This window comes from Bison bison, unplaced genomic scaffold (assembly GCF_000754665.1).
Source record: "Bison bison bison isolate TAMUID 2011002044 unplaced genomic scaffold, Bison_UMD1.0 scf7180017864487, whole genome shotgun sequence".
NCBI classification, from domain to species: domain Eukaryota; kingdom Metazoa; phylum Chordata; class Mammalia; order Artiodactyla; family Bovidae; genus Bison; species Bison bison.
In genome coordinates, this window is record NW_011495047.1 from 217293 (window position 1) to 242850 (window position 25558).

General features: G+C 43.3%; 1 protein-coding gene across 1 annotated transcript in view; it reads right to left on the reverse strand.

Annotated features, from left to right (window-relative positions):
* Positions 1-1715: 1715 nt before the first annotated feature.
* EFHC1 (EF-hand domain (C-terminal) containing 1) overlaps positions 1716-25558 on the reverse strand; it is a 39229-nt gene continuing 15386 nt past the window's right edge. Inside the window, exons 7-12 of the mRNA XM_010863017.1 lie at positions 22036-22256; positions 18089-18229; positions 15663-15876; positions 15183-15330; positions 3526-3736; positions 1716-1947 (exon numbers count right to left, since the gene is read on the reverse strand). Of these exons, the coding sequence (XP_010861319.1) occupies positions 1876-1947; positions 3526-3736; positions 15183-15330; positions 15663-15876; positions 18089-18229; positions 22036-22256 (1007 nt within the window). The 3' untranslated portion in view covers positions 1716-1875. The remainder of the gene's footprint in view (positions 1948-3525; positions 3737-15182; positions 15331-15662; positions 15877-18088; positions 18230-22035; positions 22257-25558) is intronic.

Genomic DNA, 25558 nt, shown 5'->3' on the forward strand with positions numbered 1-25558 from the left:
CAAAGTACTGGAGTTTCAGCTTTAGCATCATTCCTTCCAAAGAAATCCCAGGGCTGATCTCCTTCAGAATGGACTGGTTGGATCTCCTTGCAGCCCAAGGGACTCTCAAGAGTCTTCTCCAACACCACAGTTCAAAAGCATCAATTCTTCGGTGCTCAGCTTTCTTCACAGTCCAACTCTCACATCTATACATGACCACTGGAAAAACCATAGCCTTGACTAGACGGACCTTTGTTGGCAAAGTAATATCTCTGCTTTTGAATATGCTATCTAGGTTGGTCATAACTTTTTTTCCAAGGAGTAAGCGTCTTTTAATTTCGTGGCTGCAATCACCATCAGCAGTGATTTTGGAGCCCCCCAAAATAGTCTGACACTGTTTCCACTGTTTCCCCATCTATTTCCCATGAAGTGATGGGACCAGATGCCATGATCTTCGTTTTCTGAATGTTGAGTTTTAAGCCAACTTTTTCACTCTCCTCTTTCACTTTCATCAAGAGGGTTTTTAGTTCCTCCTCACTTTCTGCCATAAGGGTGGTGTCATCTGCATATCTGAGGTTATTGATATTTCTCCCGGCAATCTTGATTCCAGCTTGTGTTTCTTTCAGTCCAGCATTTCTCATGATGTACTCTGCATATAAGTTAAATAAGCAGGGTGACAATATACAGCCTTGACGAACTCCTTTTCCTATTTGGAACCAGTCTGTTGTTCCATGTCCAGTTCTAACTGTTGCTTCCTGACCTGCATACAGATTTCTCAAGAGGCAGGTCGTGGTTGGTGCAAAAGTAATTGCTGATTGGCATGGTTGAACGTCATCATTTGATGTCAGAATACATTCTTATATAAATGTAGTTATGTTATACATCATTTTAATCCACATTTCTTGCTTTGTTGCTTTTTGTTTTTCGCTAATGACTTATTACTTGCTGTTTATATTTATTTGATGTGTTTGAGCCTTGTTACAATGATTTAAATTCATGGTCTAAAACATTTGTAACTGCATTTGGTGCAGTTACATTTGCACCAACCTAATATCTAATTTTTTAAAATGCAGGTCTACTAAGGGGCCTAGAACTGCAGTTGAAAAACGGTGTCTACTTCTCTACCCGGCTAGGGGGAGGGGTGGTCTGGCAGCAGTACCACACCCCACATGGTGTCTCTCTGAGCAAATTCTATCGTCCTGCTCCTATTCATTCTGCTCCTGCATTATCAGGGTTCTTTCTCCAGAGAAATAGAACCAATAGGCTCTATACAGAGAGAGAAAGGGACTGATTATAAAGAACTGGTTCTTGTAACTGTGGAGCCTGACAAGCTCCAGTATCTATAGTTAGCAGTCTGGAGACTTGTTGAGAGCTGATGAGGAGGTCCTGTCTGAAGGCCAGCAGCCTGGAGACCAAGGAAGAGCCGACATCTCAGTCTGAGTCCCAAAGCAGGGAAAAGCTGATGTCATGGCAGGCTGGAGGAGTCCTTTCTTATCAGGGAAGGGTCAGCCTTTTTGTTCTCCTCAAGCCTTTAGTGAGGGGTGAGGGGTGAGGGGCTCCCATCCTAGAGGGGGCCATGTGCTTTCCTCCATCCACCAACTCGGATGGTAACCTCATTCAGAAACAGCCTCACAGACACACCCAGAAATGTCCAGGCACCCGTATTTAGTCAAGCTGACACAGAATTAACCATCACAACACCCCTGTCCCCTTCCCTAAATAAGGAACCAACCTTAGCTCCTACAAGATCCAATTTAATTTAGACTTCATTGGTAGTGAAATATAAGAACCAAAAGAGAAATGGAATTTCAAGATGTCTGTAAATGCCTCTATGAGGCGTACAGGTAGATGGAGGCCCAAAGTCAACACACTCTGCTGCGTTCTGTCCTCAGCAGGTCAGTTGGAGAAAGCACGGACGAAGTTATAGTAGTCGATCTTGTCTTCTCCGTGAGAGCACATTCTGATGAGCTGCAGGTGAGAGACAGGAGGCTGCTTTCAGCTCCGCAGCAGAGCCTCTTTAGTGACCGCCCCCCACACTCTAACAGCTCAACTGTTTATACCCTCAGCTGATCTGACATGATCTTGGGAGCCTTCCCCAATCTTAACGCTTCATGAAAAGAAAGCTCAGATGGTGTAAATGGCCTGCCCGAGGTTTCAGGTCTAACATCTATAAGAATACTGTCATTTTCAAAGCAGTTTTGTTCTTATATTCAGTTACAAGACTATCCATCAGGGCTGCTGTTATCACAGCCTAAGAGAAAAATATAGTTATGTCACTGCTAACACCAGGTCTCCTGAAACTCACCTGTGAGTGGCAGTAAGTACACCGATCCACTGTGGTTAAAAGATGTGTGCAGACCCATCCCTCCCCCACCCCCTGATGCAGCGCCCATGTCAGGTCACAGGTGATACAAATGATGTAAAAATCAAAGGCTGGACATGCTATTGGCCTGAGGCTTGGGAAGCCAGATGGGAGTTTTGCTCACACGAGACTGCTGAAGGCCAGCAGTCTCGAGACCAAGGAAGAGCCAATATCTCAGTTGGAGTCCAAAAGCAGGGAAAAGCTGATGTTATCCTTCCACCTGCCTCCTCACTCCTTGCTAAGGTTCCTGTCTGACAAATTCTTGTCCCCAAGTTAGTCACACCAATCCCAAACAAAAGCTTTCCCCAAATGACTCTTAACTTCCCAGCATCCCATGTGCTGAAGTGTCCTTAAGAAGGACTACAGCACCACAATGCTCTTCATCAGTGAGAATGTCTCGTATCAGCCACTGTCATTGGCAACTGAGGGAGAAAGCCTGTCCTAACTTCTAGTCCTGACAGACATCCTGAACCTGGTCAAAGGGATTTATAAATAGAAAGTGAAAGTGAAGTCACTCAGTCGTGTCTGACTCTTTGCGACCCCATGGACTATAGCCCACCAGGCTCCTCTGTCCTTGGGATTTTCCAGGCAATAGTACTGGAGTGGATTGCCATTTCCTTCTCCAGGGGATCTTCCCGACCCAGGGATTGACCCTGGGTCTCCCGCGTTGTAGACAGACGCTTTACCGTCTGAGCCACCATGGAAGTCCTTTATAAAGAGAAAGAGGTATGAAATGCCCCTTCAGCTCCCTCATGGAAACTCTAAGAGGAGAATGTCCAGCTGGCCATGGACCTGGGTCAGTGGTCACGCCCTCTCCCATGCCAGCCCTACCAATGGACAAGCATAGGGGTCACCTTGAAGGGGTCAGAGGCTCCCCCATCCTGCCCAGTCCAGCTATTCCATCTGCCTTGGCGACCGCCCTCCTCCTGCACCCACATGGCTCACCGGCCGCTCTGCTGTCTGAACCCTGCCCACTTAAAGAGATCCCCTACAACAGCATTAGGAATGACCAACCAATGATGAGTCAAAGGCAAATGCCATAATCAGGACTGAACGGCAGATCTGATTCGAGCACCCCAAAGCTTCCCTAGTTAAAATACAAATGCAGCTGCCTTTGGGAGCGAGTGAGCAGTGCCCATCCTCCACAGTTAGCCCAGAAAAGTAACAAAGTAACTCCTACTCACCTCCTTAATTAAGGAGTCATCAACTGGGAGTTGGTAAGAGCCACAGATTTTAAAGAACGTCTCCCTGTCCACGTATCCTGAAGCTTCCTTGTCATAGATCTGAAAGGCCTCGCGGATGTTGTCCCTGCACGGGCGATCTTTCAGTTGCTTCTGGATTGTGTCTATCAGGGCCTCCAGGTCCCGCACACCCGGGTCCTCTTCCGCTTGCTGGCTGTGGAGAGAGGAAAGAAATGGCTGGACGTGGTGTTCATTCTCCAACCGTCTTATCTCGGTGACCCAAGTTCTCACTTGGTGAAGCTGAGGAAGCCTCTAAAGATATAGTTTTGATGCTCAGCTGATCAGTAACTGTTCACGTCTGTGGCTCAGCCTCCCTCGCTACCATCTGTCAAATACTTGCACCACAAAAAGCCAGACCTACCACCACTGCAGCCTCCTCCAAGTCAGGCATCTACGGGAGTCACATGATTGTCAGCATCTGTGTTACATCACCTAGAACTGAATGTTTTTAGAAACAGATGCCTAAAAGTAGTGTGATGAAGAAATCAAAGTAAAAAAGAAATAAAATATCTAGAAACAAACAAAAATAGATATACAGTTGACCCTTGAACAAAAGCAGGGTTTAGGGGCATCAGCCCTCCACACAGTCAAAAATCTGGGTGTGACTTATAGTAAGCCCTCTGAATGTGTGGTGGTTCTGTATCCACAGGTTCAACCCACTGAGGATTGTATACAAGTGCAATACATATTCACTGAAAAAAAATCTGCATATAAATACACTCACACAGTTCCAACCTGTGTTGTTCAGTGGTCCCCTATACCACATACCAAAATTTATGGGATACAGCAAAAGCAGTTCTAAGAGGGAAGCTTACAGTAATAAAGAAAAAGGAGGAGTTCGTGGGCAGTTCAGTGGTTAGGACTAGGTGCTTTCACTGCTGTGGCCCAAGTTCAATCCCTGATGAAGGAACTAAGATCCCATGAGCCATGCAGTGCAGCCCAAAAGAAGAACGAAGAAAGATCTCAAACCACCTAAGTTTATACCTCAAGGAACTAGAAAAATAAAAATAAAAGCCCAGAGTTAGCAGAAGAAAGATCAGAGCAGAAAGAAAGGAAAGAGATCCTGGAAAAATGATAGCCAAGATCAATGAAACTAAGACCCTTTTAAAAAAAAAAAAAAAGATAAAACTGACAAACTTTTTAACTTGACCAATTTTTTAAAAAAAGACTCAAAATCAGAAATGAGGGGAGACATTACAGCTAATACCACAGAAATACAAAGGATCAGAAGAGACTACTATGAACAATTTACTTATCAATGGGTTGGATAACCTGGAAGAAATGGATAAATTCCTAAAAACAAACAACCTACCAAGCCTGAATCACAAAGAAATAGAAAATCTAAACAGACTAATGATATGAAGATTAATCAGGAATCAAAAATCTCCCAACAAATTCCCAGGACCAGATGGTTTCATGGTGAACTGTACCAAATATTTAAGGCAGAATTAATACCAATCCATTTCAAACTCCTCCAAAAAAAAATGAAGAGGAGGAAACACTCCCAAATGCATACAAGGCCAGCATACTTTGACATCAAATCCAAACAATGACACTACAAGAAAAGAAAATTACAGACCAATAACCCTTGGTGAACACAAATGCAAAAGTCCTCAACAAAATACCAGCAAACTGAATTCAACAGCACATTAAAAAGATTGTACATCATGATCAAGTGGGATTTACCCTGACTAGGCAAGTATGGTTCAACATATAGAAATCAATACACACTGAGAATGAAGAATACATACATACATAAATACACACATACTTAAACATGATCATGTCAATACATACAGAAAAAGCCTTTGACAAAACTCAACATCCTTTCATGATGAAAATTCAAATAAATTAGGTAGAGAAGGAATGTATCTCAACGTTATAATGGCCACACATGAGAATCCCCCAGCTAATAACATACCTTGTAGTGAACAAGACGATGATGCCCATTCTATAAGATCAGGAACAAGACAAAGGTACATACTCTTGCCACTTCTACTCAACAGAGACCTGTGTGCCCACTCGGTTGTGGCTGACTCTTTGTGACCCTTTGGACTGTAGCCCACTAGGCTCCTCTCTCCATGGGGTTTTTCAGGCAAGGATACTGGAGTAGATTGCCATTTCCTCCTCCAGGGGATCTTTCTGACCCAGGGACTGAACCAGAGTCTTGCGTCTCCTGCCTTGCAGGAAGATTCTTTACCGCTGAGCCATTGGGAAAGCCCTACAGAGACCTAGCCAGAGAAACTAGGGAAGAAAAATAAATGAAAGGCATCCAAAGAGAAAAGGAAGAAGTACAACTGTTTCAGTTTACAGATGACAGGATCTTATATATTAGTCTTTCAGTTCAGTTCAGTTGCTCAGTCGTGTCCAACTCTTTGGGACCCCATGAACCACAGCACGCCAGGCCTCCCTGTTCATCACCAACTCCCGGAATTTACTTAAACTCATGTCCATTGAGTCAGTGATGCCATCCAACCATCTCATTCTCTGTCATTCTCTTCTCCTCCCACTTTCAATCTTTCCCAGCATCAGGGTCTTTTCAAATGAGTCAGCTCTTCGAATCAGGTTGCCAAAGTATTGGAGTTTCAGCTTCAGCATCAGTCCTTCCAATGAACATTCAGGACTGATTTCCTTTAGGATGGACGGGTTGGATCTCCTTATAGTCCAAAGGACTCTCAAGAGTCTTCTCCAACACCACAGTTGAAAAGCATCGATTCTTTGGTGCTCAGCTTTCTTTATAGTCCAACTCTCACATCCATACGTGACTACTGGAAAAACCATAGCCTTGACTAGATGATGCTCTTTGTTGACAAAGAAATGTCTCTGCTTTTGAATATGCTATCTAGGTTGGTCATAACTTTCCTTCCAAGGAGTAAGCATCTTTTAATTTCATGGCTGCAGTCACCATCTCCAGTGATTTTGGAGGCCAAAAAGATAAAGTCTGTCACTGTTTCCACTGTTTCCCCATCTATTTGCCATGAAGTGATGGGACCAGATGCCATGATCTTCGTTTTCTGAATGTTGAGCTTTAAGCCAACTTTTTCACTCTCCTCTTTGACTTTCATCAAGAGGCTTTTTAGTTCCTCTTCACTTTCTGCCGTAAGGGTGGTGTCATCTGCATATCTGAGGTTATTGATGTCTCCCAGCAATCTTGATTCCAGCTTGTGTTTCATCCAGCTCAGCATTTCTCATGATGTACTCTTCATATAAATTAAATAATCAGAGTGAAAATATACAGCCTTGACATACTCCTTTCCCAATCTGGAACCAGTCTGTTGTTCCATCAGCAAAAACAAGATCTGGAGCTGACTGTGGCTCAGATTATCAGCTCCTTATTGCAAAATTCAGACTCAAATTGAAGAAAGCAAAGAAAACCACTAGCCCAGTTAGGTATGGCCTAAATCAGATCTAATAGATTCAAGGAATTAGATGTGGTAGACAGAGTACCTAAAGAACTATGGACGGAGGTTCATTACACTATACAGGAGGTGGTGACCAAAACCATCCCCAAGAAAAAGAAATGCAAGAAGGTAAAGGGGTTGTCTGAGGAGGCCTTACAAATACCTGAGAAGAGAAGAGAAGCAAAAACAAAGGAGAAAGGGAAAGATATACCCAACTGAATGCAGAGTTCCAGAGAATAGCAAGTGGAGATAAGAAAGCCTTCTTAAGTGAACAATGCAAAGTAGAGGAAAATAATAAAATGGGAAAGACTAAGAAAATTAGAAGATACTAAGGGAACATTTCATGCAAAGATGGGCACAATAAAGCACAGAAATGGTATGGACCTAACAGAAGCAGAAGAGATTAAGAGGTGGCAAGAATACACAGAAGAACTGTACAAAAAAGGTCTTAATGACCTGGATAACCACAATAGTATGTCACTCATCTAGAGCCAGATATCCTGGAGTGTGAAGTCAAGTGGGCCTTAGAAAGCATTACTATGAACAAAGCTAGTGGAGGTGATGGAATTCCAGCTAAGCTATTTCAAATCCTAAAAGATAATGTGGTTAAAGTGCTGCACTCAATATGCCAGCAAATTTGGAAAACTCAGCAGTGGACACAGGACTGGAAAAGGTCCGTTTTCATTCCAATCCCAAAGAAAGGCAATGCCAAAGAATGCTCAAACTACCACACAACTGCACTCATGCAACTTTCACATGCCAGCAAAATTATGCTCAAAATCCTTCGAGCTAGGCTTCAGCAGTACATGAACCAAGGATTTCCAGATGTTCAAGTTGGATTTAGAAAAGGTGGAGAAATCAGAGATCAGCTTGCCAACATCCTCTGGGTCATAGAAAAAGCAAGGGAACTCAAAAAAAAACCATTCACTTCTGCTTCATTGACCACAGCCTCTGACTCTGTGGATCACAACAAACTGGAAAATTCTTAAAAGAGATGGGAACACCAGACCACCTTACCTGCCTCCTGAGAAACCTGTATGCAGGTCAAGAAGCAACAGTTAGAACCAGACATAATACAAAAGACTGGTTCAAAATTGGGTAAGTACATCAGGGCTGAATACTGTCATCTTGATTATTTAGCTTCTATGCAGACTACATCATGCAAAATGCTGGGCTGGATGGAGCACAAGCTGGAATCAAGATTGCTGAGAGAAATATCAACAACCTCAGATATGCAGATACCACTCTAAAGGCAGAAAGTGAAGAGGAACTAAAAAGCCTCTTGATGAAGGTGAAAGAGGAGAGTGAAAAAGGTGGCTTAAAGCTCAACATTAAAAAAAACTAAGGTCACGGCATCCGGTTCATCACTTCATGGCACATAGATGTGGAAAAAGTGGAAACGAAGACAGATTTTATTTTCTTTGGCTCCAAAATCACTGGAGATGGTGACTGCAGCCACGAAATTAGAAGACACTTGCTCCTTGGAAGAAAAACTATGACAGAACCTAGACAGTGTATTAAAAAAGAGACTTCATTTTACCAACAAAGTCCATACAGTCAAAGCTATGGTTTTTCCAGAAGTCATGTATGCATGTGAGAGTTGGGCCATAAAGAAGGCTGAATACTGAAGAACTGAGGCTTTTGAACTGTGGTGCTGGAGAAGACTCCTGAGAGTCCCTTGCACTGCAAGGAGATCAAACCAGTCAATCCTAAAGGAAATCAACCCTGAATATTCATCAGAAGGACTGATGCTGAAGCTGAAGCTCCAATACTTTGGCCCCGATACAAAGAGCTGACTCTTTGGAAAAGACCCTAATGCTGGCAAAGACTGAGGGCAAGAGAAGGGGTAACAGAGGATAAGATGGTTGGATGGCATCACTGACTCAACAGACATGAGTTTGAACAAACTCAGGGAGATAGTGAAGGACAGGGAAGCCTGGTGTGCTGCAGTTCATGGGGTCACAAAGAGTCGGACACCACTTAGGAACTGGAACTAAACAACATGAAATGCACTAACAATTAACTATTGAAAGAAAAATTAAAACAATCTCATTTATAATAGCATTTAAAAAACTAGAATAAATTTAACCAAAGTGAAAGATCTATACACTGAAAACTATAAGACATTGATGAAAGAAACTGAAGACGACAAACAGATGGAAAGTATTTCATACTCCTGAATTAGAGTAATTAACACTGTTAACATGATTATAGTCCCATCACTTCATGGGAAATAGATGGGGAAACAGTAGAAACAGTGTCATACTTTATTTTGGGGGGCTCCAAAATCACTGCAGATGGTGATTACAGCCATGAAATTAAAAGACGCTTACTCCTTGGAAGGAAAGTTATGACCAACCTAGATAGCATATTCAAAAGCAGAGACATTATTTTGCCAACAAAGGTCCGTCTAGTCAAGGCTATGGTTTTTCCAGTAGTCATGTATGGATGTGGGAGTTGGACTATAAAGAAAGCTGAGCACCGAAGAATTGATGCTTTTGAACTGTGGTGTTGGAGAAGACTCTTGAGAGTCCCTTGGACTGCAAGGAGATCCAACCAGTCAATTGTAAAGGACATCAGTCCTGAGTGTTCTTTGGAAGGACTGATGCTGAAGCTGAAATTCCAATACTCTGGCTACCTCATGTGAAGAGTTGACTCACTGGAAAAGACTCTGATGCTGGGAGGGATTGGGGGCAGGAGGAGAAGGGGACGACAGAGGATGAGATGGCTGGATGGCATCACTGACTCAATGGACATGGGTTTGAGTGGGCTCTGGGAGATAGTGAAGGACAGGGAGGCCTGGTGTGCTGCAGTTCATGGGGTTGCAAAGAGTCGGACACAACTGAGTGACTGAACTGAAGCTCCGGCAGACGGTGAAGGGCAGGGGAGCCTGGCGTGTGCGGTCCATGGGGTCACAAAGAGTTGGACATGACTGAGTGACTGAACAACAAACAACGTGAAATGATGAATGTGTTAACTAACTAGGTTGTGGTAATCACATCACAATCACATGTATATCAAATCATCACATTGTACACTTAACACGGTTCTGTCAATGACACTTCAATACAACGGGCAGAGGAGAAGTAGTATGATGAATTTGGAGTCAAGTGCCAGCATGACTTTGTGTGATAATTTGCGGCCTGGTAACTCGGTGCAATGGGTTAAAGAAGAGAATGGTGGCGGGCAGATGAGTCAGAAGGCACTGTGGTAAAAATCAGTGTACATTATCTGCAGATCAAAAGGCTGAGCGCTGGACCAGGGGGGCTGGCCCAAAGGCCAAAGCCAGTGGGCAGCCTGTGTTTCTAAATAGAGTTTAAGTGAAACCCAGTCACACCTATTCGTTTACACACTGTGCACGGCTGCTTTCACCCCACAAAGGCAGAGCTGAGTAGTTTACAACAGAGATGCTGGTGTGGCTTACACACCTGAATTATTTACTCCTCTTTCCAAAAGCGTCTGCCAACCGCTGCCCTAGACAACGAGCTCCTATTCTCTCATCTGGCTGCCTTGAGTGTTTATTAAGGTCCGGCATGTGGTGCAAGCTCCAATATCACTGAATTAATGAATAAAATGACAAGAGACCATTAGATCTGAAAACAATCAGTGACCTCAAGAAACAACTTCTGGAGAGTTATTTGGATACTAGCACAGTCAGAAAGGAGGCGGTGACAGACACCAAAGAATTTAGAGAAATGGGAGCTACGTAGCTGTGACAAGAAGGTAAAGAGCTCAGTAAAGAAACATTCCAAGGCAAAGAGTAGGAAAATGGAAGCCACTCACACTGGATCTACTTGAGACCAACTGCAGAGTGAATATGGACGGCTTCCCTGGTGGCTCAGTGGTAAAGAATCCACCTGCCAGTACAGGGACCTAAGCCTGAATAGAATTTCAGATGAAGTCGATACTCCAATCACGTGGGCACTGTTTTAATATTATGGCTCAGAGAAAGAAGATGGCTAACTCCAAATTTCATCATCCAGTAGCCAACACCTCTTGCCTGGGAAATCCCATGGACGGAGGAGCCTGGTAGGCTGCAGTCCATGGGGTCTCGAAGAGTCGGACACGACTGAGCGACTTCACTTTCACTTTTCACTTTCATGCACTGGAGGAGGAAATGGCAACCCACTCCAGTATTTTTGCCTGGAGAATCCCAGGGATGGGAGCCTGGTGGGCTGCCATCTATGGGGTCGCATAGAGTCGGACACGATTGACGTGACTTAGCAGCAGCAGCAGGAGCCAACACTGGACATAAAAAGTTCTTGGGCATGACAAGCACTCAGGATCCCTTTTCATTATTCTTTCCAATGATCAACTACAGGGTTTGTGTTTCCTTAGAGCGGGATTCTTTACCAGATGGGTGAGTCAGGAGCCAAGAGAAGTAAGGCTGTAAAATACGGAGGGCAAGACCCCTGGGTTCATAGCACCTTTGAGCGTTTTCTCTCATTTATCCCTGACTCATCACAAGAGAAGAGAACGAAAGTGAGGGTCAGAATGAGGATAGCCATGGATCTATTAACCCAGAACTTAAATTTATTTTTATTCGTATCTTACTCTAAGTGTCCTAATACTATCTTTTCCTCATTACTAAAAAAAGGGGGAGAAAACAGCCCACCTGTAGTATGCCAAAGCAAGAAGCTTTCCAGTGTTCCTGGTATTTGCAGAGACATGGGGAAATTACAGAAAAAAGCTTTTGAGAAGTACTCAAGTTAAATGTGTGCCATGAATCTCAACCTGGCCCTTCCTGGTGCCCAGCCACCAAACTATGGCCCTCGTGCCATCTGCCTCCCACTCTCCTAGACGGCTGCCATGTTTCACCAGCCAAAGAAACTTATTTTCCTTCATATTTTTCACATCTCTGAATCAGGATGCATTTTAAAATTAATGGTGAGTCTCAATTACAACTGACAGTCTTTCTTTCTTAGCAGCAGGTAAAATGATGGTATGTATTTATTTTCACTTTATTTTTATATTCATTTTATTTATTTGTAGAGTCAACAGAACATTTCCCAACTTCTCCTCCCGGAACCTCCAACGTCTCCACATCTGCATTCTTCCTGCTGCACTGCTATAGTGAAAACAGTGAAACAATGAGAAGGACCCCTCAACCACGTGTTGACCCCTTAACCAACCTGCCAGCACCTGCACCCACACACCCTGCCTTCCTGCCTGGCACACACATTATGGTTTCAGAGAGTAATCCAGAGACCCTGGGAGCTTCTCGAGACCCTCATGGAAGTCTGTGAGGTCAGAGCTGCTCTCTGACCTCTGAATGTGAACATTCCTAAATGTGAACATTGGTGAACCACTGCCCGAGATGGATGACCAATGCTTCCGTCCAAAGCCAGTTCCTCCCCCTGGGTCCTGAACACCCCACTGTCTCTCACAGACACCAGAAATCTCCCCTCTCTCACTGATTTATCAATGCTTCCTTCCCTACAGAATTATTCCCATTTACATACAAACTTGCTGCCCTTTATTCTTACAAACAAAACAAAAAGCCCTCTCTCTATTCCATTTCCTCTGCCAGCTACTCCCCATCTCCCTAATCCCCTTTGCACCAACTTCCTCAACTTCCTCTCCTCCCATGTCTTAAGCCCACCCCCCGCCCCATTCCAGTGGAAGTCCTCACTGAGGTCCCCAGTACCCCCTCAGTTCAGTTCAGTTCAGTCACTCAGTCGTGTCCGACTCTTTGCGACCCCATGAATCACAGCATGCCAGGCCCCCTGTCCATCACCAACTCCCAGAGTTCACTCAGACTCACGTCCATCGAGTCAGTGATGCCATCCAGCCATCTCATCCTTGTCGTCCCCTTCTCCTCCTGCCCCCAATCCCTCCCAGCATCAGAGTCTTTTCCAATGAGTCAACTCTTCACATGAGGTGGCCAAAGTACTGGAGTTTCAGCTTTAGCATCAGTCCTTCCAATGAACACCCAGGACTGATCTTTACAATGGACTGGTTGGATCTCCTTGCAGTCCATGGGACTCTCAAGAGTCTTCTCTAACACCACAGTTCAAAAGCATCAATTCTTCAGCACTCAGCATTCTTCACGGTCTGACTCTCACATCCATACACGACTACTGGAAAAACCATAGCCTCGACTAGACGGACCTTTGTTGGCAAAGTAATGTCTCTGCTTTTGAATATGCTGTCTAGGTTGGTCATAACTTTCCTTCCAAGGAGTAAGCGTCTTTTAATTTCATGGCTGCAATCACCATCTGCAGTGATTTTGGAGCCCAAAAAAATATAGTATGACACTGTTTCCACTGTTTCCCCATCTATTTCCCATAAAGTGATAGGACTAGATGCCATGATCTAGGTTTTCTGAATGTTGAGCTTTAAGCCAACTTTTTCACCTTCCTCTTTCACTTTCATCAAGAGGCTTTTTAGTTCCTTTTCACTTTCTGCCATAAGGGTGGTGTCATCTGCATATCTGAGGTTATTGGTATTTCTCCCGGCAATCTTGATTCCAGCTTGTGCTTCTTCCAGTCCCCCCTACTTGTTGCTAAATCCTCACCTGAGAGAGCGAATCACTGTCTTCATTGATGTGCAGACAATTACGACTTCACATGGCTCAGATATGCATGAATTTCAGTTACCACAGTTCACTAGTTAAATAACCCAGTCCTTCAACAACATGGTTCGACTTTCAGTTACCACAGTTCATTAACTGTGAATTACTGCCTAAAGTGAAAACTCACTGTCAGATTTCTAGCCCACAAGTCACCGTATAAATAGCAAATGTGTGTCATAATCAATGACAAGCATATCCTCTCTTCAAAATCTGTCAGTAACTAGTAACCAGGCATGTGTTTTTGAAGCCACACACAGATAGCAAAGCGTGTAGCTGCGTTGCCTCCTTTTCTCTAAAGGATAAACTCAAGTGACAGTTTGCAAAAATGGACGATGAAAGAGAGAACTCTGACAGCAAAGATGAGAGTGCAGCAAAAAACCAAAAGCGATAGAGCTAGAGAGGAGAATTCAGGTCCAACACAGCGGAGTTAGAGAAGAACCAGCTGACTGGGAACGTGGACACCACTGCCGTTTGAGAGACTCGACGTGCAGCCAGAGGACCCCAGCAAAGGCCGGCGCACTGACCCAAAAGGAGGAAATGATGGGGACAAAAAGGATCACGATATCCCAGACGCCTGGACCCTCCCCCTGGATTCCAGGACACACCTGCCTAGCTTTCTTCCAGCCTCACTAGCTGTTCTCCAGTTTCTCTTCGCAACTCTTACTGCTGGAGGACTCCAGAGTGCAATCCTTGGAGCTATTCTTTCTTCTGTCTATAACGACTACCTTAGAGATTTCACCCAGTCTCGTGGCTTAAAATATCATTTATATGCCCACAACTCCCACAGCATAGGCCTCTCACCTGAACTCCAGATTTATATGTCCAACCACCTGCTTGATCACTCTACTTGAATATCTAAAGGTATCTTAAACCCTAGTATGTCCAAAACTGAAACATCCCCACCACCCCACCACCTCCAAAAAACCCTCCTCTACCTACAATATACGTCTCCATCCCAGTTGGTGGCAACTCCTCCTTTCCAACTGCTCAGGTCAGAAACATTCATCCTCCGTACCGCCTCCTCCTCTCATCTCCCCTATAGCCACTGTCTTAATCATTGTTGTTTAGTCACTAAGTCATGTCTGACTCTTTTGAGTCCCAAAACAGACTGCAGCCCACCAGGCTCCTCTGTCCATGAGATTTTCCAGGCATTAATACTGGAGTGGGTTGCCTTTTCCTTCTCCAGGGGATCTTCCCAACCCAGAAACTGAACCGGTGTCTCCTGCATTGGTAGGCAAGATTCTTTACCACTGAGGCACCAAGGAAACCCAAGTTATTATATTAAACCCAGGTAACCTGTGTAGACCACCTGCCAAGCAGGAAACATGGGTTCCATCTCTGGGTCAGGAAGATCCCCTGTAGAAGGAAATGGCAACCCACTCCAGTATTCTTGTCTGGGAAATCCCATAGACAGAGGAGCCTGGCGGGCTATAGTTCATGGGGTCATAAAAGAGTAGGACACGACTTAGTAACTAAACCACCACCACCACCTGTGTATAAGAATTTCCATTGGTGAGGGAAATTTGAAAAGCTAAAATGTGATTACCCATTCATTTTGTTAAGAACTGTTTCCTGAATATCTCACTGTGCCAAATTCAAAATGGATCTCAGATGGTCAGACATACCCATCCAATTCTGGTGCGGGAGCCTCTTGCTTTCGAATGTGGTTCTGAATCGACAGGAGTGCTTCTGGTGAATACTGGGCAGCGTTGCTCTCCATGTATTTTAAAACATAGTCGTCTGTGTCAAGGATGACGAACCGGTGGCCAAACACTGGGGAGAAGGTAGAAATACATTAGCTTGGTTATGTTTTTACCAGGCAACCAAGAGTAAAACTTCACAGACATGTATTTGTGAGCTAGACTAATGAACCTTACATAGCTCTCCAAACTAATGTGTACTAGTTTGCTCAGCGCTTAGGGAGCTCCAAGTCTCCATCTACAGCCAACAAATGCAACCAATTTACAGTTTAATTGATAAAGGAGGACATTACGACACTGAACCACATGTACTTCTGGACTGCAGACTAATGCCTCCTACAAGTGTTCACTCAGTTAAATCCCCAACAAAGCCAGTAGGAAAGCCTGAACTCTGCTGAGACCTACCCTCAATCACAGCACCAATGAAGAAGTCACTGGGGCCATAGTAGACAGGGTTTTCCACCGAGGAACCTGGTTTGACAACTTTAGTTCTGCCGAGATACTTGCCCCCAATGATACCAGAATTTCGAACAGGAGGCTCAAAGATACTGATCATGTCAGTGGCTAGAAAATAAGACAAGACAAACCGGCGGCCCTTGTCTTCTGGGAAGGGGGATTCCTGGAAAGGTGAAGAAAAGAGGACATTATGAAGATACACGATCTGTGCAGATGCCGCCAACTAAAACACCTACAGGGACGAGGGTACAATATAAACCCAACATATGGAATATAATATGAATGAACAGTATGGGGTGACTCTGGAGGCCTGGACAGGGTACACCGCACCTAAGGGAAGCTGCCCCAACTCACACCAGTTGACTGCTGCCTGTGGGAATGAATGCAGGCCCAGTGTTGTTAGATCTTCCAGTTTTTCATGAGAAGATAGAAATATGGATTACTATATTAAATCCCTGACTTTAACATGTTGACTTCAACTCTTTAAAAGCACCAGGCAGGCCAGAGATAACATATGGGCTATATTCTATCCAAAGGTGGCTAGTCTGAAACCTCTTAGCTGACATTATGTTCAGCTTCAAGGACACTAAAGTAATTACGCAAAGTCTATGGCTTTACACAAATCCATTTCTATACATAATTTTAAAAAGAAAATTTTAAAGGGGAGGAAAATATATGAAGATCCTTTTCTGTGCGTATCAAGGAGTCCATGATGTCAAAACGTCTTTTTATTGGTGACGCTGACCTTGATCACCTGGTTAAGAAGATGCCTGGTAGGTTTCTCTCCTAGGAAGTCACCATCTTTCCCTTTGCAGTTAATAAATATCTTGAGGGAGATACTTGCAAACTATGGAGATCTTGTCTACTTGCAAAATATGAAAATCGTGTTTTTCCCCAAAGATTTTCCCACTAATTTTAGCATCTGTTGATGGATCTGGTCAGCAACAAATTTACTGTGGGGTGTGCATAATGCTAATTTTCTACTTCACTCTTCTCTTCCAGGCTTGTTCATTGAAATTCTACTATATGATAATCTCTAGGTCAATCCATGTTGCTGCAAATTATTCCATAGTTTTCTTATGGCTGAGTAATATTCCATTACACACACACACACACACCCTTCCACACAGCTTCTTTATATCCATTCCTCTGGTGATGGACATTTAGGCTGCTTCCATGTCTTGGTTATTTTAAACAGTACTTCTGTGAATACTGGGGTGCATGTATCTTTTCAACTTGAGAGTTTTCATTAGGTTGAGTTCCAGTTCTGCCTCTGTCTAAGCAGTAAGACCTGGGACACACCAATTAACCTCTGTGATTCTTATATTTCAAAACATAAAATGAGTAAAACATTATATTGCCTGACTCATGGACAGTGTATGTGTAAATAAACTCATTTACCAACTCAACCAATAATTATCGAGTGCCTACAAAGTCTAAAGAGACACTACCCCTGCCCTCAAGGAATTCACAATTACTATGTTATAATTCAACAAACCTACTGAACTTTAATAGTAACTCAAAGGACTTAGCAACAATGCAAAACCTTCATTAATCAGAATTCTTTTATTTTATTTTTTAATCAGAGGAAAATTGCTTTACGTCGTGTTGGTTTCTGCCTTACCAGAATTCTTACAGTGTGAAGTGTTCTAATTGGCCTAGAATTTGCTAGAACTCTCATTTCAAAGCTTTGTTCAACATTTCAAAAAATGTATCAGTTAACTATGTTCTCATTTTTCAAACACATTTCTATTGCCAGAGTAACATGTCAATTTCTGCTATTTATGTCTACATTTCTAAATAAAACACTTATATTTCTATTTCTGTTTTTCTTTTCTATTTTTAGAGACATTATCCTTTGAATTCTTATCAGTAATTTGCTTCAGGCAATTCAGCCACTGAGTGGAACATTCAGGATCTAAATTTGTCTCTTTCCAAACCTCTTAGCCACTAAACATATGACTTCCCAAAGTTACCTATTAAGTTAGTACGATTCCATTTGTTACATTTAATGAATATAAAAGACATGGTCCCTACTGTCAAGGAAATGACAGTTCACTGGAAAGGCACACAAAGAGACAGATACTTTGAATATAAGTCAAGGCTTTCACTGCTTAATAAAAAAGGCCAAAAAGTCGGTCAAAATGTGAGGGCTAGCGAGGAGAGATTAATGATTTCCGAGAGATTCTGAAAGCAGATAGGACTTGAGCTAGGTCTTGGTTCGGGAGCACCATGCTTAATGCCGTCCACCCTGCCTGAAGGCTAGAGTTCAACATGACTCCGACAGCTGTTACTCTCTAGCTTACAGACAAAACGGACAACCGTGCACAGCACTGAGACACAGCAGAACCTCAGGATACAAACACTGTCCTCACCAGTGTGGCCAAATAACGAAGCACCTTGTTCTCGTTCATCAGCATTTTAATAACATCTTTTTGGGGAGCTTTTGGGATGAGAGCAAAGCAGTTTTGAGCAGAGTCTTCAATTAGGCCAAAACCATTATAGGGAGGCAACTCCTGAAGAAAAAAAGGAAGCAAGAAATAAAGCAGATGCCGCTTGTTTTTAAAATTTCATTAAAGGTAACTGTAAGTTTCTTTTTAAAGTCTGGAAAATATTTAAAAGTAATTTCTACATATTCAAATGCAATCGGAAAGAACAACATATCACATATTCCGTTCTTCTTTATAGACTTTACGCCCTTGATCACTGCTCACACAAGTGACTCATGATGCTACAGAATAACCCTCCAGACTGGGCTGAGACATCGCTGACGTCCACTGACCCCTACCGCCATGGCAGAGCCCTGCCCTGCTCCCCAGCCCTGGTACTCATGGACTTGCGGCATGGAAGGCCCAGGGGCCTGTGAATTCTTTGTTCTGGGGTGTAGGTCTCCGCCTGGCAGATCTGGAAACCATTTTCTGGTGTGGTGGAGCTAGGGTGGGGTGGAGGCATCAGGGCTTGGTTCATGCTCCTTTTTTTCCTGTTAACCTCCATACTTCTGATATTTTTATTTCTTGATTATTGCCTCATAGTAATGACAGTCATACTTTACTGAGAACTCAGACCCCCTCACTGTCCACCCAGGACTCCCCTTTCCTGGTGAAGAAGTAAACTCATGGAACTGAATTCCAGATGCAAAGATTATTTGGTAAGTGTGGAAGTACAGGGTGAACTTATGTTTGTCGTGAACTTAGGTTCCATAAAGGGCTGAAGGTACCACTACAGGATGCTGGGATTTGTCAAAAACTTAAGTATTAATAATTCAGAGGTTTCCTCCCTCTCATCAATGCCAGGCAGACTTCAGCTGAATTCTTTTTCTCTGACTCCTTTTTGCACTGCTTTCTCAGCAAACTTGCTCGTACCATGCTTTCACCTGTAGACACCTTCCCCAAATCTTCAAACATATTGTATTCAGCAAGTTTAACAAATTAGTCTGTATGAGCCCTGATCCATCTATAATGGGGACTCCCTCAAAAACCATGGACTCTGTTATGTTCATTCAAGGTGAAGTGCTTAGAACATTGATCCTTCACCCACCCCTGGGCTGTATGTGATTAATATGATCTGCATGGCTGGAATGTGACTAAGTTAAGTGAAGTCGCTCAGTCGTGTCCGACTCTTTGTGATCCCATGGACTGTAGCCTGCCAGGCTCCTCTGTCCATGGGATCTTCTAAGAAAGAATACTGGAATGGGTTGCCATTTTCTTCTCCAGGGTATCTTCCCAACCCAGGGATCAAACCCAGGTCTCCCACATTGCAGACAGATGGTTTTACCGTCTGAGCCACCAGGGAAGTGTGATTAGCGGATCCAGTAAGTGGACAAAGACTAATTGGTCCCATATGCAAAACCAGTAGGCAGTGAATACATAAGCTGCCATGGACAGAGCAACTTTGATTGAAAGTCCCTCATGCTAAGCTGCCCATAGCACTGCCCACATGCTAAGCTCTAACTTACCTGTAAGCAGCAGAAATGCAGTGGCACTATCTAATTCCAATACACAGTGAGAGCAACCTGGTCGGGGGGTGCAGGGGAGGTTAAGGGGTTTTGAAATAGGGAGGTAAGCTTCTGAGCACCTTCCTGCCAAATTCCTTTTGTGTTTTAACAGGTTTCCACCTATTTCCCTCAAATCGAATCTCATTTCCCCTCTTGGGATGCAGGCCTTCTCTAGATATCAGCCCTTCCGCCTGCGGCCCTGGTACTGTGCTTCCCATACTCCATCATATGCCAAGCTGCTGCGTGGGTCCTGTTCCAAACTAGAGCTATTCCTCTGTGGATACCACCACTCACAGATACCCCTGTTCCAATGACCCACCCTCCAGAGTTCCTGCCCAGGGTTTTTTTTGTTTTTAACATGTACACACACACACACAAAATCTGAGAGCCCCTCATCCTTTAAACGTGTTCAGAGGCTGGCTCCATGGCAGATGGGCCCTCCTGGCCCTGGCTTCTTCCTCCTCCCTACCAGCATGTCTCCAGATGGACTGAGTCTGAGATCTAGCTCATGTGGCCTCTGGATCCATGTGGACTTACTCCTGATCTGAAGGTCACGATTCTCAAATCAAATATACGCACTTCATATCGGGCTCTGTCCCTGCCAGATTGGCTTGACGCTGGCTTGGTGCCTCTAGAAACTGCTAGCCTCCCATCTCTGTGTCCCCACTCACCTTGTAGAGTTTAGATGGCCAAGGGGTAATGACTGAGGAGAGCTTAAAGGTACTTGCTTCTTGGAAGAAAGAAGGCCTACACTAAGTTGCGAGAGGTGAGAGAGAGCCATGTAAAGAAATGATGCAAAAGTGGTTCAAGCATTAGCAGAAGTCCAGGGGATAAAACAGGACACAGAACCCTTGTAACTCAGCAGATACGCAAGCGGCTCGGGCCAAGAGTTGTGGGTAAAGCAGCGGCCAGGCTGGAGGAACTCAATCATTCCATCCTTCCAATCACTGTCTTTTGAAAAGAAGCCGCTGACATAATTTTACACACATGCTGGCAAAATAAAGAAGAGCCATGGATGCTCGCACACTATTTTATACACGAGCAACACACACAGAAGTTGTGTGAATTGTTCTTCCCCTAGACAGGTGTAATGGCACAGTGCCTTTGGTCTATGACACGTGGGCCTTGATACTCGAGATGCTTCTGGAATTGGCTGTGTAATTCTGAAAACACGCAGTTGTTACTTCAAACTCTAAAACACGTGGCTGAGCCATTCTGAAGGCCCAAGTCTACTAGATTACTATTTTGCTGCATTAAAGACACCATGAACTTACTCTCAGATCACAGTGGACTTTGAGGTGCACAGAACTGAAGTCTGGGGTTCTGCCTGATTTTTAAGGACAGCAAAACTGCAATTAAAGAACACCATCTTCCAACATCTTCAATTAATTAGGTTTTGGTTTTTTTTTTTGTCTCCCAATCACTTTTAAGTGAAAGGTTTGATAAATAGGCAAATAAAAAAAAAAAAAGAAAGAAATCTTAGGGGTCTGGAATTTAATGAAAAAGTTTAAAAAATTATTAAGGTAATATACAGCTTGGTATAGAAAGTGAAATTAAAACCACACAGTATAAAAAACAGGTCCCTGGTCATCTCCCACTTCCCTCTTTCCCTCCCTTCTGCCCACTGGAGAACTAACAACTGTAGATCGTCTGGGGAAACATTCCTCCGGGTCTTTTCCTCAGTGACGGAAGCAGATGTTGTATACAGTAATCTACAGAAATTAGTGCCACATCATGTATTCACACTCCCTTAAAAATGTTATGGACATTTTTTTCATGCTAATATACACAGACTTCCTCTTTTTTTTTTTAACGAGACTTACAGTCTTCTAATTGTATGGATGGATATACTATAATTTATTCGGCCAATGTTCTAACACATTATAAACAATGCTACAATACAGGTCCTTACACCTATCTTTTTATAATCCCCAAACCAGATTTTCTGGGTCAAGAGATATGTAATATTTTTATTTTGGAAAAGTTAAAATGATAACAAACGGTCTTTCAGAGATTTCCTCACTGGGTCACCTATTAGCAGTCTGGGAAAAAGCTTATTTCATCACATCAGGGCAAACATGGGATGCTGTTGAGTCTTTTTAAATCAAAAATCCTAAACCTCAGTATTTTAATTTCTATTTCTTTGATGATGAGTTGAGGGTCTTTCCATATGTTCATTAGCCATTTGTATTTCTGCTTTTGTGAACTGCTCTATTTCATGTTTTGCCCATTTTTAATTGGGTATTCATATAAGAGCCCCTTTTGTCCTTAAAGTCCTCTATCAGAAGATTAACTCTCTCACTACCCTCAGAGCCAGTGTTCCATTACCTGTTTCATAGGAGGCGGTTCCTTCTTGCTCATATCAATGCGTGGTAAATCGGAGATTCCAAATTTTTCTTGGTAATACTGCCGAGTAAATGGATCACAATCATAAATGAAGAAAGTTCTCCCGAGTATAGTGAGCGGCTTCCCGACGATGAAGTCTTTGGCCGTGTACCATTCCAACACCTCCTTATCGGAGATCTCCAGCACGCACCGAGGGAAGTTCTCTAACAAAAGACAGCAGAAAGAGGAGAGAGAAAAAGGAATGAGGATGGGAAGAAAGATAGACACACAACAGCCGGGCAATCCTGAGAATAGAGCAGGTGTGGGCTTCAACTCTGATGGAGGGTCAGTGACTCCTCCACGCTCCCAGCAGAACACAGGGCTGTGTATTTCTATCTGTGAACGGGACCCATAAATAATGGCCCAGATGGTTTCTGTAAAGTTTCTCTCCCATATTAGGCTTCCAATATCCCTGTTGGGTGTGTGTTAGTCGCTCAGTTGTGTCCGACTCTTTGCAACCCCATGGACAGGCAGGCTCCTCTGTCCACGGGTCACTAATCTCAGTAGAATTAAGGCTTAGAAGGAATCATCACAAGAGAAAAGAATAAACATCCTTCTATAAAGACAGTACTGGATCTCGGGTGGGGGGATCCAAGTCATTTAGTTTAACTGCCCACCCATTTGGGGGCTTCCCTGATAGTTCAGTTGGTAAAGAAACCGCCTGCAATGCAGAAGAACCCACTTCGATTCCTGGGTTGGAAAGACTCACTGGAGAAGGGATAGGCTACCCACTCCAGTATTCTTGGGCTTCCCTTGTGGCTCAGCTGGTAAAGAATCCACCTGCAAAGCAGGAGACCTGGGTTTGATCCCTGGGTTGGGAAGATCCCCTGGAGAAGAGAATGGCTACGCACTCCAGTATCCTGGCCTGGAGAATTCCATGGACTTTATAGTCCATGGGGTCCCAAAGAACTGGACACGACTAAGCGACTTTCACTTTCACCCATTTATCCACTCAACAAACAAATTATTAGTGACCACAATTAATAATATGGATAAAATTCCTGGCTTGATGGAGGCAACACTCTGTTTGGGGCGGCAGACTCTAAACACACACAAAACGGTTTCATTGCAATTGTGATCAATGCTGTGAGGCCAGTGTGATCCTGTGGTAGAAGGCAGGGACAGTCAGTGTGGATGGTTCCAGTAATCTGTTCATCCGGGGAAATCAACAGATTTCCAAACACAGAATCAGCCTTCACTATGTCTGTGAGTCTGTTTCTATTTCACAAAGAGGTTCACTTGTGTCTTATTTTAGATTCCACACATAAATGATATCATATCATATTTGTCTTTCTCTTTCATTATCCATTCATACAATGAATATACTCAGCCATAAAAAAGAATGAAATCTTGCCGTTTTCCACAACGTGGCGAGACCTAAAGAGTTATTAGGCTAAGTGAATTAAGTTGGAGAAAGACAAATACTGTACGATTTCACTTACATGTGGGATCTAAAAAGTAGACATGGAAAAACTGACTGGTTCAAAACTGGAGAAAGAATACATCAAGGCTAAATACTATAACCCTGCTTATTTAACTTATATGTAGAGCACATCATGTGAAATGCCAGACTGGGTGAATTGCAAGCTGGAATCAAGACTGCCAGAAGAAATATCAACAACCTCAGATACGCAGATAATATCACTCTAACGGTCAAAAGTGAAGAGGAACTAAAGAGCCTCTTCAGGAGGGTGAAAGAGGAGAATGAAAAAGCTGGCTTAAAATTCAACACTCAAAAAACTAAGATCATGACATCTGGTCCCATTACTTCATAGCAAATGGATGGGGAAGTAGTAACAGATTTATTTTCTTGGGCTCCAAAATCACTGTGGACAGTGACTGAAGCCATAAAATTAAAAGATGTTTGCTCCTTGGAGGGCAAGTTATGACAAACCTAGACAGCAAAGGTGCATAAAGCCAAAGCTATTGAGAGTTGGACCATAAAGAAGGCCAAGCACCAAAGAATTGATGCTTTCAAACTATGGTGCCAGAGGAAACTCTTGAGACTTCCTTGCACTGCAAGGAATCAAACCAGTCAATCCTAAAGTAAATTACCCCTGAATACTCCCTGGAAGGACTGATGCTAAAGCTGAAGCTCCAAAACTTTGGCCACTTGATGCAAAGAGTCAACTCATTGGAAAAGACGCTGATGCTGGGAAAGACTGAAGGTTAAAAGGAGAAGGGGAGGCAGAGGATGAGAGGTTTAGACAGTATTACTGACTCAATGGACATGAGTTTGAGAACTCCAGGAGACAGTGAAGGACAGGGGAGCCTGGCATGCTGCAGTCCATGGAGTCACAAAGAGTTGGACAAGACTCAGCGACTGAACAACAACAACAAAAAGTAAAATAAAAGAATAAACTTAACAAAACAAGAACAGACTTAGAGATACAGAGGACTAACTGGTGGTTGCCAGAGGGGAGCGGGGTGATGGGATGAGTGTAAAACTGAGGAGGAAGATTAAAAGATACAAACTTCAGCTGTAAAATGAGTCACAGGGATGTAAGGTACAGCATAGGGATAGAGTCAGTAATAAGTCTGTATGGTGACAGATGGTAACTAGACAGATCCTGGTGATCACTCTGTAATGTATACAAGTATCAGATCACCTGAAGCCAACATAGTATTGTAAGTTAATTCTATTTCGATGAAAATAAATAATCCACAAAAATACCCACTTTTCAAAACCTGTTGTTTTCTTAATCCTAACACTGCTCCAATATCATTATTGTCATAGACTTTAATTTTATCTTGATATTCTTAAGCCCTTAAATTCAATCCTGGTGGCTCAGCTGGTACAGAATCCACCTGCAAAGGAGGAGACCTGGGTTTAGTCCCTGGGTTGGGAAGATCTCCTGGAGGAGGGAGCTGTACCTCCAATATTCCGGCCTGGAAAACTGCATGGACTGTCCAGTCCATGGGGTCGCAGAGTCAGACACAACTGAGCGACTTTCACTTTCACTTTAAATTCAACATTATGCCTTCAGCGGGTATAGTCAGTGTTTATTTAGATTCACCTACATTTTACCATTTTCTTTCTTTACTGCTTCTTACATCTCAGATTTTTACTTCTGGAATCATTTTCTTTCTGTATATAAGATTTTTCCAAGTAAGGGTTAGGTCTTACTAACCTAACCCTGTAAAGGCTCTCCTGTAAAGGCTTCTTTGGTCTTTCTAGCTCACACCCGTTGTTCTGAGCTCTGTCTACATGACACGCGAATCAGGAATCAGATCACCTGGGGCACCCGTGTTACTGTTTAAGCACTCTGAATGTGTATATGACTTGTCTCCCCAGCCACTGAAAGTGCCTGAAGGACAGGCATTCTAGGTCTGGAGCAATTTTATCTTATCCTCCACAGCACTTAGCACATGACATGGTTCTCGGAGCAGATATTTAACTCTTGTTTAACTGAATTCAATAAGAACTACCCACTAGATAAAGGCCTCTGGAAGTCGATCAGATGCT